The sequence below is a fragment of the Oryza glaberrima genome, chromosome 7, assembly GCF_000147395.1.
Source record: "Oryza glaberrima chromosome 7, OglaRS2, whole genome shotgun sequence".
In the NCBI taxonomy this organism is placed as follows: Eukaryota; Viridiplantae; Streptophyta; class Magnoliopsida; order Poales; family Poaceae; genus Oryza; species Oryza glaberrima.
The window spans coordinates 24,252,226-24,264,633 of NC_068332.1; the positions used below are offsets into that span (position 1 = coordinate 24,252,226).

A 12,408-nucleotide genomic window follows, 5' to 3' on the forward strand; every position below is an offset into this window, starting at 1 on the left:
GCATCAACTGACTAAGCAAAGGTCTTCGGAATAGGGGATTATGCGGTGTGCTACAGCGCTGATTCATCCATTGTTTAACGCACATACCAAGGCACTGAACACGATACAGTGAGCCGTGAATATGCTCAACAGTCTATAGAGTAAAGACTAGGGCTGTCAAAAAAAAAAAAAAAAGCTCGAGACTCGCAAGCTACTCGAACTTGACTCGTTATAGGCTCGGCTTGAGCCTAAAACGAACCGAGCTCGAGCTTAAAATGAGGCTCGTGCACTTTAACGAGCCGAGCTCGAATAGCTCGGTAAAAACTCGAGTACTAGTTAGTAACTGTCATGTCTCATGCTTTACCTTGGTCTCCAATAAAAAATCATCGATGCTTTTCCTTGGTCTGCTACTACTCCAACATTGGTCTATGTGAAGTACAGAAGCAATCAATTCTTGAACACTACTCCCAAAGCTAGTAGTAGTAGCAAAGCAGACTACTCCTGTGCTAGTACTAGTAGTACAGTACACTAGTGCTCCCGTATGGCCGTATCTCTACACAACGTGCCCAGCTGCAGCTTTCTGTCAGCTTCTCTACTTTTTGAAATATGTACACATGCTTGTGTTGCGTTGATGCGAGCTCGATTAGGCTCGAGGCTCGTCCGAGCCGAGCCCGAGCTTGACTGCAAGCTCGAAGGTTAGTCCAGGCTCGGCTCGAGCTCGACTCGAGTTCATACCGAGCTCGAGCCTGAGGATCTAAGCTCACTTGAGTTCGGCTCGTTGACAGCCCTAGTAAAGACCATGGACATGCAAGTTTTGATCTGTTAATATAATAATCCCTCCATTTCAAAATATTTGACACCGTTGACTTTTTAAGTACGTGTTTGACCATTCGTTTTATTCAAAAAATTTAAGTAATCATTTATTCTTTTCATATCATTTGATTCATTGTTAAATATACTTTCATGTACACATATAGTTTTACATATTTTACAATTTTTTTAATAAGATGAACAGTCAAACATATACTAAAAAGTCAACAGTGTCAAACATTTTGAAACAGAGGAAGTATATGTAAACGACGTGGCCAAAACATGCCACCTTTAACTGTTTATACCTTTCTCTCCAATATAACAACCACTGTGCCGTAATACATATTCTGAGGGACGCATTGCGTTGTAAAAACTAAAAACTGCCGAGGATTCTACGATTCGTTGTATCAAGCACTCCAGGCCGTACGTGCGAGACGGTCGTCGTCGTAGAAGCCAGTTAGCCATGGCGAACGCCACCGGCGGGGAGCACAGCGTCCAGATACGAGGTGAGCAGGTCGAAGCTGCAGGCTATGTTACCCTGATACGGGGATACGAATACGGATACGCGATACGGGGATACGAGGATACGTCACTTTTGAAAAAACACCGATACGGAGATACGTCTATATATACATATATATATGTACATAATTAATTAAAAAAATAGAAATTTAATAAATCCCTGTAAAAAAAGAATAACACTTTTTCTTGTAGCTAAAGAGATTAGCCTGAAATAATGAACTTGTTGACTGGCTTATACCATCTCACCAAAGCCCCCAGATAACAGAGGACCAAGATAATTTATAAATCAGTGTAAGACAGTAAGCAGTGCCAAAATAAAAACAAGCTAGTTGATGCTTTTTCCTTGCTGGTCCAGTCAGCCTTGATGAAACTCCACCGCACTAGGCACTAGGAACGATAGATGCAGTACTCTGAACTTGCAATTCCAAAACCCATCAGACATATGAAACAAGATGCATTTGTTCTTAGAAAAAAAAAAGGGAAGAACGTACACAAAACAGATCCATCAATGGTTCCTTCGGTGGGAAAGAAGGACCCAATATTGCTCAGTGATGGTGGTTCTGTGCTCGGCGACGGCGGCCATCGGCGGCGCTGCGTCCCGGCAGTGGAGGTGGTACAGTCTGACACGACGGCGGTCCGCTCGACTTATGGCCGCCGCAGCTCTCCTTTTGCCGTCGTTGGCGGCGGCGGCTTTGCGGAGGCGGCGCAGCCGCACGGCGATTGATGAGATGAAGAGATGCGGCGATTAATATGTGTGTTAGGGTTGGGACTCAGCCGTATCGAAGAAGTATCCGAATTATCTAATTTATTTGGAAATCAGAAAAAACGAGGATACGTACGGCATACGTACCGGAGCGTATCCGATACGTATCCGTATCCGATGGAGTATCTGATACGGATACGCTGCTTGTTAGCCGTATCAGTGCTTCGTAGGCTGCAGGCAAGATAGCCACCCCAGAAAAATGGCTGAATCGCTTCATTCGCGTGGTGGCGCTGGTGGAGAGGACGGGCAACGCGCTCAGCACGCTGGCCTTCACCTGGGCTACCGTCATCCTCCTCGGCGGCTATCCCACCGAGCTTGACTCGAAGAACGACTATTGGTTCATCACAGTCATCGTATTCCTCGAAGCCTTCAGGTACGAATAGTGGCGGAGCCAAAATTTTCTCAACCCTAATACTCAATCAATATAATTTTTATATGCTTTTCTTTTTCTAAAAAAAATTGAAATGTTATTTTAAGAGGGATTTAAGGTCAGGACTAGCTGCTCTAGCTCTGGTTGTCCACTGGTGGAGAAATGCTCTTTACTCCCGGTTAGAACCCTTTGTTTCAACCGGGACTACGAATCCGGGACTAAAGATCGCTATCTTTAGTCCCGGTTCAAATAACTGGGACTAAAGATCGATCTTTAGTCCCGGTTATTTACACCAACCGGGAGTAAAGAGGGGAATCTTTAGTCACGGTTGGTGTTACCAACCGGGACTAAAGAGGGGTAGCGGTAGTCCCTCGAGGTCCCTTTTCTTTTTTTTTTAATTGTTGATTTGCTAATGGCTAAAGTTAATCCCTGTATTTTCTTTCAAATCGAGTAGGATGCACATCCCTAAATCAACATCCTAAATATTAAGTTACTTATACACACAGATCAAATATATCACAAATCCTAAAAAACTACACACAAATTAAATACATCACGGATTATATAAGATTATACATCTCAGATCCATGCGATGCAATGAATCATAAATTCTAAAAAAATATACATCCAGTGAAACACAAATTATAAAATAATAAAAAAAGAAAAAGCAAACAAGCCGGCCGCCTGCCCACGCCGCCGCCGCCCGCCTGCCCGCCGCGCGCCTACCTCGCGCGGCCGCGCCGCCGCCGGCCGGCTGATGGGAGGGAGTAGAGGGGAGGAGGAGGAAGGGGAGGAGGGGGAGGATGAGAGGGGAGGGGAGGAGGAAGGGATTGGATCTGAGAAGAGGAAGAGAAGAGAGGGATTGGATCTGGGACTTAACCGATCAAATGTGGGAGAGAAATATTTACTTCCGGTTGATAACTCCAACTGGGACTAAAGATAAATTTTTAGTCCAATCTAAATGATCTTTACTTCCGATTGGTAGTCTTTAGTCCCGGTTAGTAGTATCAACTAGGACTAAAGATCCTCGGCCCCTGACATACCTTTGACAGGGGATGAACCGGGACTAAAAATCATCTTTAGTCCCGCTTGGACCGGGACTAAAAATCGTTTTTAGTCCCGGTTTTTAATGGAACCGGTACTATTGTGAAATTTGGTCGACCGACCAAAGATGGTTTCTCCACCAGTGGTCCTACTCTTGGTTCCACCCATGGATACGAATTAGTACACAAGTTGGTAACCCGTGTATATATAGAATCCGTTCTATTTATTATTTTTCGTTGCTATCTACATTTTAAATTTAATATTATTTTTAGAAAACAATACAAACGTACTTATCACACACGCACGCACACCGTACCCCTATATTTTGATATTCATAATTAGTATTTAGTATGCCTATAGTTGTATGCACCTTTGAGTCAATTCCATATGCTTCATGATTTAGTAATTCTTAAATGAAATTAATAAATAATAAGTTGTATTTAGTCTAGAGTCTTAATTCTATGAAAAATGTTCATTTTACTTCCCTGAACTATTTTACTAGAGCATTTAACCCCCTAATCTAGTTTTAGCTCATTTTACACCTCGAACTATTGAAAACATTTCACTTTACTCCTCTAATGGTATTTCTCTTCTTTAGTTCTCATTGTATAAGTCATATTTTGCACTAAAAATTTAGTAGAATATAGATGCATCCATAACTTATGTCTCAACATTCTTTTTTGATTTTTTTCTCACTGTTTACATAGGTTGAAAGCACTTCAAACTGATTTAAACATCAAACTTTTGAAGTTCAAGTAAACTCCATGAAAAAATTTCAAAATATTTTTGAATTTTGGTAATGGTGTCATCTATGGCTCTAACAAATTTCAGCTTAAAATACAAATTTTATAAAGAGTTAAAAATTAAAATGAGCAAAAAAAAACAGTTGTTGAGGGAGGGGAGGGGGGTTGTTAAGTGATCCATTGAATTAGTTTGGGAGAGTAAGATGGTTTTTTTAATTGCTGGTTTTAAATATAAATCATCTTGCATACACTATATAAGATATTGAGTAAAGTGCATTGACGGTCCTTAAACTTGTAAGTTTGTGTCATATAGATCCCTAAACTCTCAAAATGCATATCCAGGTTCTAGAACTTGTCAAAGTGTATCATCTAGGTCCTAAATTGACACATCCTCTCTAGGATCCTACGTGGCGCTGATGTGTCAATGCCACATGGACGTGACGTGTCCTTTTCTTTTTTTTTCTTCTTTTCTTTTTCTTTTTCGTTTTCTTCTCATTCTTGTTTTTTCCTTTTCTCTGCACAGGCCACAGAGAAAGGAGAAGAAAGGGGAAAAAAGAAGAAAAAAAAGAAAAAAGAAAAATAAAATTAAATGGGTCCCATTTGTTAGTTAAAATAATGCCAATGTCATGTTCGTGTGGCATGCCATATCAACGCCACGTAGGATCCTGAAAGGGTTGTGGTGATTTGGGACCTAGATAACATACTATGACAAGTTTTGGGACTTGAATATGTATTTTGAGAGTTTAGAGACCTAGATGACATACCCCTACAAGTTTAAGGACCGCCCGTACACTTTACTCTAAGATATTTTTTGCTATTATCTCTTGTATAAGCAAATTCTCTCTCATATACCACATAAAAGATATTTTTTTTCGAAAAAAGAATATACCAGAAAAACTTGAAACTTGTATACAAACTTTCATGTTGTGTAAGGAGGTCACATAAAAATTTTATATTTTTTTTGAAACTTCTAATGTTAATCAATTGTTAATCTTGTATGTCTCTAAGGCTATTTTGGGTATTTTCTAAAAGAAGGTCCAACCCAATGGTAAATTATAGAATAATAGATAAAGTCACCGATATATTATAGAAATAGATAATATTGATGGCAAATTGTTAAACTCGAACAAACTTAGTGGTATAGAATAGATTCTCTCATAATTATATTTGGCTTAGATGGATAGTTTTGTCTATAGTGTTTCGTGTGGCCCCATTTGTTTGGCACGGTCTTAAGAGGAATAAGTTCATATGAGGTCTCTTAACTTATCAACGAATCCGATTTTCGTCCCTCAACCAGAAAACCAGATACAATGGGTCCCTCAACTATCAAAACCGGTGCAGATTAGGTCCCTTGGCGGTTTTGATGGTGGTTTTGGCTGACGTGGCGCATACGTGGCTAATTTGACTCGGTCTTCATCCGACGTGGCATTGACGTGCCGCCTACGTGGCAATTTAATCCGGATTTTATTATTTTTTCCGGATCGAATTGCCACGTAAGTGCCACGTCAGATGAAAACCGAGTCAAATTAGCCACGTAGGCGCCACATCAGCCAAAACTGCCAAAGGACTTAATCTGCATTGGTTTTGATACTTGAGGGACCCGTTGTGTCTAGTTTTCTGGTTGAGGGACGAAAATCGGATTCGTTGACAAGTCAAGGGACCTCAAATGAATTTATTCCTTCTTAAGATGATATATAGTTAAGATAATATGGTCCACCTAATTGATAGCTATATCTTTCTGATAGCTAAAATGCACTTTGCACATCTACTATAGTAGAATACTACTAGTAGTGACCACGTATATACATCCGTCTTATATTTTTACGGATCATTATACGCTTTCCCTTTAATTAACAATGATACTGCACATATTTCAGGATGTTTACCCGCGATAACAGGATTGATTATCAGCTGCTTTTTCGTAGCAGAGGGGCTTTTAGACTTCTTGGTTGGAACGGTCTGCTGATTGTGATAGTATACTTTTCCGCCATGCTGATGCTTTCATCAAAACGTGGTGATGATTCTTTCTCGGTGCCTTTACCTGTAGTCATTGTCGGTATGGCACAGTTAGTTGCAACTGGCATGATGTTGTCTCCAACAGCTCTGAAACTACTATGCAATCCGCTTCGCCGTGCCATTTCGCTCTGGAGCCCATTATTTGCAATCCTATTGCTGGGTGTGTGTATACGAGTACAACGAGATCGTGGTTCCAAAAACACAAAGACCAGCCGGACATTATTGTACTTGTACCTAGTACTATGTTTCTTTGTCCTCTTACCAACAATCAGCAGGCTCCGGTTCCCGTGTATAGTAAAACTAGTTGGCAATGTTCTAGGCAGAAAACTGTTACCTTGGCGTCAAGTTATTCTAAACATGTGTATGCTTGCAGCGATAGTGATGCTGGTATTCACTTTCAGTGACGAGCTACCACTTTCAATCGTATACGACGTTTCTGTTTTACTGTTGCTGTCATTTGGCAACTTCCAGATTCCAGCAGCTACTGTGCGTGTCGTCCTCGCATTGGCAGGTATTCTACATCAAAAGGACGAACCAAAAAAAGAAGTCAAGCCGGATTGCGAGAAAAAAGAGGATAATGACAGCAAAAACCTCAAGGCATCTCTAATCATATTCTATGGGATGGTGCTGGGGCAAGGGATACTTTACATTGTGGCCTGCTTGCTGGAGGTATTTTCATTCATCCCTCGGAAATACCTCATCCGCCATGGCGGATTGGGAGGCCAGATGGGAGTGGAAAATGTCAATTTGTACTATGCATATGCCTTTGAGAAATGCATGGAAGGGGCTGTGCTTGCTCCAAAGAAGATCAGCCTTATCACATTTGCCATGGATTCCCTCAACTCAGACTCATCCAGGAAGAAGCTCTATGGGGTTCAGATGCTGCATAAATTACTCAAAATGGAGCAGTTAAGGACCAAAACAATCACAAAACTCACCAATGACACCAAGACAGTAGCCTCATTGTTCGATATGCTGGACTGGACAAGTGATAGGGATTCAGAAATCAGATTATTCGCTGCAAAGATCACTGCCGAGCTTGCTGGTAGCCTCCGAGTTGTTCAAATCCCTGGGGCAATGCAGCTTGTAGCCTCACTTCTGGACACTGATCACCAACAGACAACAAGGGATCATTTTCTGTTCATTGATAGCCAAGTGGGAAGAGAAGACTCACCAATTCAGCAAGATGGCATGGGCCAACAGAACTCCCCAGTACTTAAGTACTTGAAACAGATGGTAATATATTGTTTGATACCGGTGGACGAGCCATCTAACGTGGATGAACAAAACTCTTGTATGGTCAGATGCTGGAAGCAGATCACAAAATGCTGGTCAGTTCCAGAGGAGGAGCCATCCACGAACCAAGATTTCCTCCCAGTACAAGGACTGATTATTCTTGAGAGGCTTGCTAACTTTGATCTTGGAAAATGCATGGAAATCAGCAGAACAGGCCTCATCTCAAAGATGATAGATTTTACAAGCTACAGAAATCATATGATAAGTACTAATGAAGCCCACCAAATAATGCTCGCAAGTTTGTCACTTAGGGTCCTGAGAAGACTTGCAAGTACTGAAGGGAAGTTAGGTGTAACTCTGCGACAACAGATTTTGGAACATACCTTCATATTGAGCAACCTTGCAGAGATCATGGATGACAATGGGAACAGCCATGAACTGAAGCAGCTGGCAGCAGAAATCCTGAAAAACCTTGCCATGGATAGAAACACTAGTGCAGACATTGGGCACATCCTAGTGATCATCAGCAGTTTGATGCGTGCATTTCTCAGCCAAGATCCATCCTCAAGTACAAATTCTAATCACTTGCTATGGAAAAATGCCGGTCAAGCACTGGCAATGCTGGCAATGGAAAGTAGAGATAACTGTTTGGTAATGTTAATGGAACAAGGGTATGTGTTCATTAGACAACTTACAACTATGATGCAGGATGACAGGTTCAAATGTATAGCAGCAAGCCTGTTGTGGAATATGTGCGAGCATGCTCAATCTGAGCTCAGCAACTCAGACCTTAAGGAATTGTCTTACATCTTACGAGAGGTGAGCTGCAAATTCTTCTGTCTTTTTTTGATAGATTAGAGATAGAAAAACTGCTAATTTAAGTGTCAATTGCAATACTGGACTACTGGAGGTGGGTAGTTATTACTATTTTCATGTACTTGCTATCTATACTTTTCATAAATTGTTAGGGAGAACCGACCTGCAGTTTCCACATTGTTTTTCAAATATTGACAAGCATACACATCTGTGCTCTTAATATTGATAGCATTGTAAGCTCATGTCGTGAAATTGACTAATTTGAACCCAGCAATGTGCAAAAACTATTGTACATTGGACAACTAAGTATACTATCGGAAACATCCCTGGCAACCAAACTAAATAGGAGATGATGTAGCTGAATTTTGTTGAATAATGTTTTAACTAATCATGGTTTTGTTGGCTGACATGTTGTCGCTATATGCACTATACAGGTGCTGGAAGGAATAATGGATGCAGAAGGGGCAGAACTAGAGGTCCTTATTGGCCTTAGTTCACAAATATGTCAAGTCATTCCTGAAGACTTTGCCCGAGAAGTAGAGCATGGTCAAATTAAGGAAAAATTCATAAAGAGGCTTGTCGAAGTGCTTAATGCACATATGAAACCCAGTGCTCATTGTCCCAGAATCAGGAGGGTGATTGTTCAGCATGCCATATACTTGATGGAATTCAATTCTCGCTATGCAAATGATTTCCACAAGTGCTGGATGGTGGAAGCACTATCAATGGTGGAACGTACACCCTCGAGGGCTGAAAACTACAGGTTGTTTTCAGGCGACACAGGACTCATGGAGCACAACACACCACTTACTGCTCTTGTGGCCAGAGCAAAAGAGCTGATGGGTCGTGAATGGGTACGGGGCATCAGCAGTGTCACCTAACAAATATGTTGGTTGTACTAAGGGAATAAAAGTCTGACCGTCAATGAACAGGCTCGATTTCCTCACGAGAATGATATGTGTAATACAGTTAAACTATCACAATGTACACAGTTCGAATATTGTAACAGAAGCATGCATAACTGAGCCTCTCGAGAGCCCAAATGTAGCAGCTCTATCTCTAGGGTGATAGAGTGACCAAGGAGTTCAAAACGTACCTTTGGCTTGTATTGGCAGCAATAGTACAGTTGATGATGCCTATCCATTCAACTTAACAGCCATGAAGGTGAAGCATTTTCTAACTACGTGTTAGCATTGCATTTCCTGACGATAGATTGCAACACTGTGGGCTAGGCATTTAACCAAACAGCTGATGTGCAGCCCCGGCGGGTAGATCTCCGTCGGTCGAGCGCATGCAGCCCACGTCCAGAAGAAAAGAGATAGTGGGAGGAAGCAACACGCGGGAGGAGGGAAGGCCGGAGCGGCGTACCTTTCACTGCCGGACGGCGATGGATGGGAGCGGGCTCGTCGGCGTCGTGGCGCTCGCGAGCTTCTCGTCGCCGGTGCGCGCCGTGGGCCGTTGCTGCCGGCCGGGCTCTAAGCCTCTCTCTCTTTCTCCCCCACCCCACCCCACCCCATCTCGCGCTCTGCAAGTCCAGTGTGTTCTCCTGATATAGGAATAAGTCTATTTTACATCCCTTGTCTTGCTCTTTTTCGAATCGCATCCCTCGACGGTAAAACTGGGTATATCTAGTGCAAAATGACTTGACGCTTTGTTTAGGTTGATTGTGGTTGATGTAGCAGTCTAGTCACCAAAGAAATTGAAACACTATATACAGAGGCCGGGCCACATGTAGGTGACTACTTCTTTTCTTCCTCCTCCACCACTCTCCTCCCAATCTCTCTCTCCTGCACCACCCACAAGAAGCTCTAGGGCAAGCGTGTCCTGGTGCAATGTGCTCCATCGGTAGCGCGCCGCTAGAGCCGAAGGAGAATGCCACTGAGCAGCCAGTTGTCGGTCGAGCAAGTACAAGCAAACCACGTGCGTAACCCAGCCATGGGGAGAACGGGTACAGTGCATCCGGCAACAAAGAGGTCGCGTATGGCGAATCAGATTGTGGGAAGGTTAGGGGTGGTGGAGGAGGTTTCAACGGCCATGAGATGGTTGGATCTAGCATGGCGAATCAGATTGTGAGATGATTTGGTGCCTCTTCGTCCTCGTCACGCGCTTCGGGTCTGCGCCGCCACCTCCTCTCCTCCGCCTCTTTGCTGGATCTACCCTACCTTCCTCTTACCAACCAGCCAAAGCAGGACGCACCGCCCATGGACAAAGTGGCCGGCATGACCCTAGATCCGACTGCAATGAGGCCATCAACAGCCATGGGAAGGGCAGAGGAGATGCTGTGGAGGAGCGCGGTGGTGAAGCAGGAGACTAGTCCAAGCAAGCCACGCGCATGATCTGTGTGTCTCGATCCTCCTTCTTCCACGCCCGTAGACAAGAGATGTCATTGTCACCTTACTTATTTTCCGCCGGTGTCACCTTGTTCCTCTCTCGCTAATCGCTGCCCCTCTTCTCGAGCGTTGGCCTAGAGATCACGAGGAAGAGATGGGACAGGTGGAGAGATAGAGAAGAGAGGAGGCTAAAAGAAGATAGAGTCCCTGTTATGTGGGCCGCGAGTGTCGACATTACGAACAATGATGGAGTATTTGTAGTATTATGGTCTTAAGATATTCTGAAAATTTTGGTTAAAACATACGCACTATATTCTGAAATTTAGTATACGATGTTCACTTTGTTATTGTCTCGTGATGTGGTCTAGGCATGTGCCTTTGTAAGTAAGAATTCGATACGTCGTACTAGGAAGTAACAACCCAACAATCTCAAGAAGCAACAGTACCAGATAGTCAATCGCATACAAGATAAGTTGGGCTGTTGCGAGATTATTGCCATGAGAAAGGACTGAGGTGCAAGCCTATTTGTTGTCAGGAGTGTATATACTCAAGGCCCCCTTTGATTCAAAGGAAATTCATAGGAATTTTAAAGGATTTAATTCCTATAGGAATTTTTCCTATATAGCCCTTTGAATCAAAGGAATGAATCCTATGGAATCCTATAAAATTCCTATGGAATGCCTCTTCCCATGCAAATTTTGAAGAAAATTTAACATGAGGTTCTACCTCATGTTAAGAATCCTTTGAGTCTTTCTCTCTCCTCAATTTCCTGTGTTTTTCCTGCGGCTCAATCAAACGGTCATTCCTATGTTTTTCCTGTGTTTTGCAATCCTCTGTTTTATACTTGTATTCCTATCAGAATCCTATGTTTTTCCTATTCCCCCGTTTTTTCATTCCTGTGATTCAAAGGGGGCCTAAATTCCCTTCTGGCTGTCTTTAGTTTCCCCTATTCTCAACTTTCCATCACATCATATCATATAAAAACTTTCCTACATACATAAACTTTTAACTTTTTTTTCAAACTCCCAACTTTCTTCAAACTTTCAAACTTTTTTCAGGAACTAAACACACCCTCTATTAGTCTATTAATATAATGTCAGTTAAGTCTGATTGGCCTTTTTTTAAAAAAAAAAAACTACCCAACAATAATATTTCTCTTGTTTTTTTTTCTCAAACACATAGAAAATTGCATATCATTATTTCATTTTTTTTGAACCTGGTATGTTTGGGCTTTATCATAAAGTTAGCATATCCCAGCTTTTGAAACTTGATGTTAAAAAGGTAGCAGTGTAAGTGTGAGTCACACTGTCATTTGTGCTAGAAAAACATTTGATGAATCAAAATTAGGTATACCCTCCTCAGTCCTCACCTAGTCACCATTAGTGCTAAGATAAAAAAATGTGCGTGTTCTCTCTGTCACTAACTCCCTGGGACAGATCCAATGCCTTCTTACTCCCTTTTTGCTTTGAGCATTGGATACCTTATTAATATATTATCATCCAAAACTCCGGCGTGATCATGGTCGTAAACTCGTAATATTCCTCTCCCATAACTTTGGCAAAGTTTGCACTTTTGGATTAAATTAAGACGCGGACACACACACAAAAACAAAGAAAAAGAGGAGCATGAAACCATACTTTCGAGCTTAATTACTGACAGACATAAGAAAGCTGAAGTCTTAAAAAGTGCTCCCTCCATCCCATTTTAAGTGCAGTCATGTTTTTTTCGCCTAATTTTGATCGTCTGTCTTATTTAAAAAATTTTTGAAAAAAATTAAAA

The 12,408-nt window shown here is 42.0% G+C and overlaps 2 protein-coding genes and 1 long non-coding RNA gene across 5 annotated transcripts; 2 read left to right on the top strand and 1 right to left on the bottom strand.

The window, feature by feature from the left end:
* Positions 1–1,252: 1,252 nt before the first annotated feature.
* LOC127779623 (uncharacterized) lies at positions 1,253–2,457 on the top strand. Its single transcript, XM_052306450.1, has 2 exons — positions 1,253–1,309; positions 2,245–2,457. Exons 1-2 carry the CDS (start codon positions 1,253–1,255, stop codon positions 2,455–2,457), a joined length of 270 nt encoding a protein of 89 aa, XP_052162410.1.
* A 3,016-nt stretch (positions 2,458–5,473) lies between these two features.
* Positions 5,474–8,994, bottom strand: LOC127779625 (uncharacterized). 3 transcript variants are annotated; one of them, XR_008018699.1, is made up of 6 exons: positions 8,179–8,994; positions 7,867–8,071; positions 7,422–7,728; positions 7,186–7,352; positions 6,896–7,113; positions 5,474–6,763 (listed from the first exon to the last, which is right to left on the bottom strand). It is a non-coding gene; the product is annotated as an uncharacterized LOC127779625 (long non-coding RNA). The 3 variants fall into 3 exon arrangements; XR_008018700.1 differs by having other exon boundaries at positions 6,896–7,352; positions 7,422–7,554; XR_008018698.1 differs by having other exon boundaries at positions 6,896–7,352.
* On the top strand, positions 7,439–9,278 carry LOC127779624 (uncharacterized). Its single transcript, XM_052306451.1, has 3 exons — positions 7,439–7,674; positions 7,867–8,302; positions 8,734–9,278. Exons 1-3 carry the CDS (start codon positions 7,439–7,441, stop codon positions 9,178–9,180), a joined length of 1,119 nt encoding a protein of 372 aa, XP_052162411.1. The 3' UTR covers positions 9,181–9,278.
* The last annotated feature ends 3,130 nt before the right edge of the window (positions 9,279–12,408 follow it).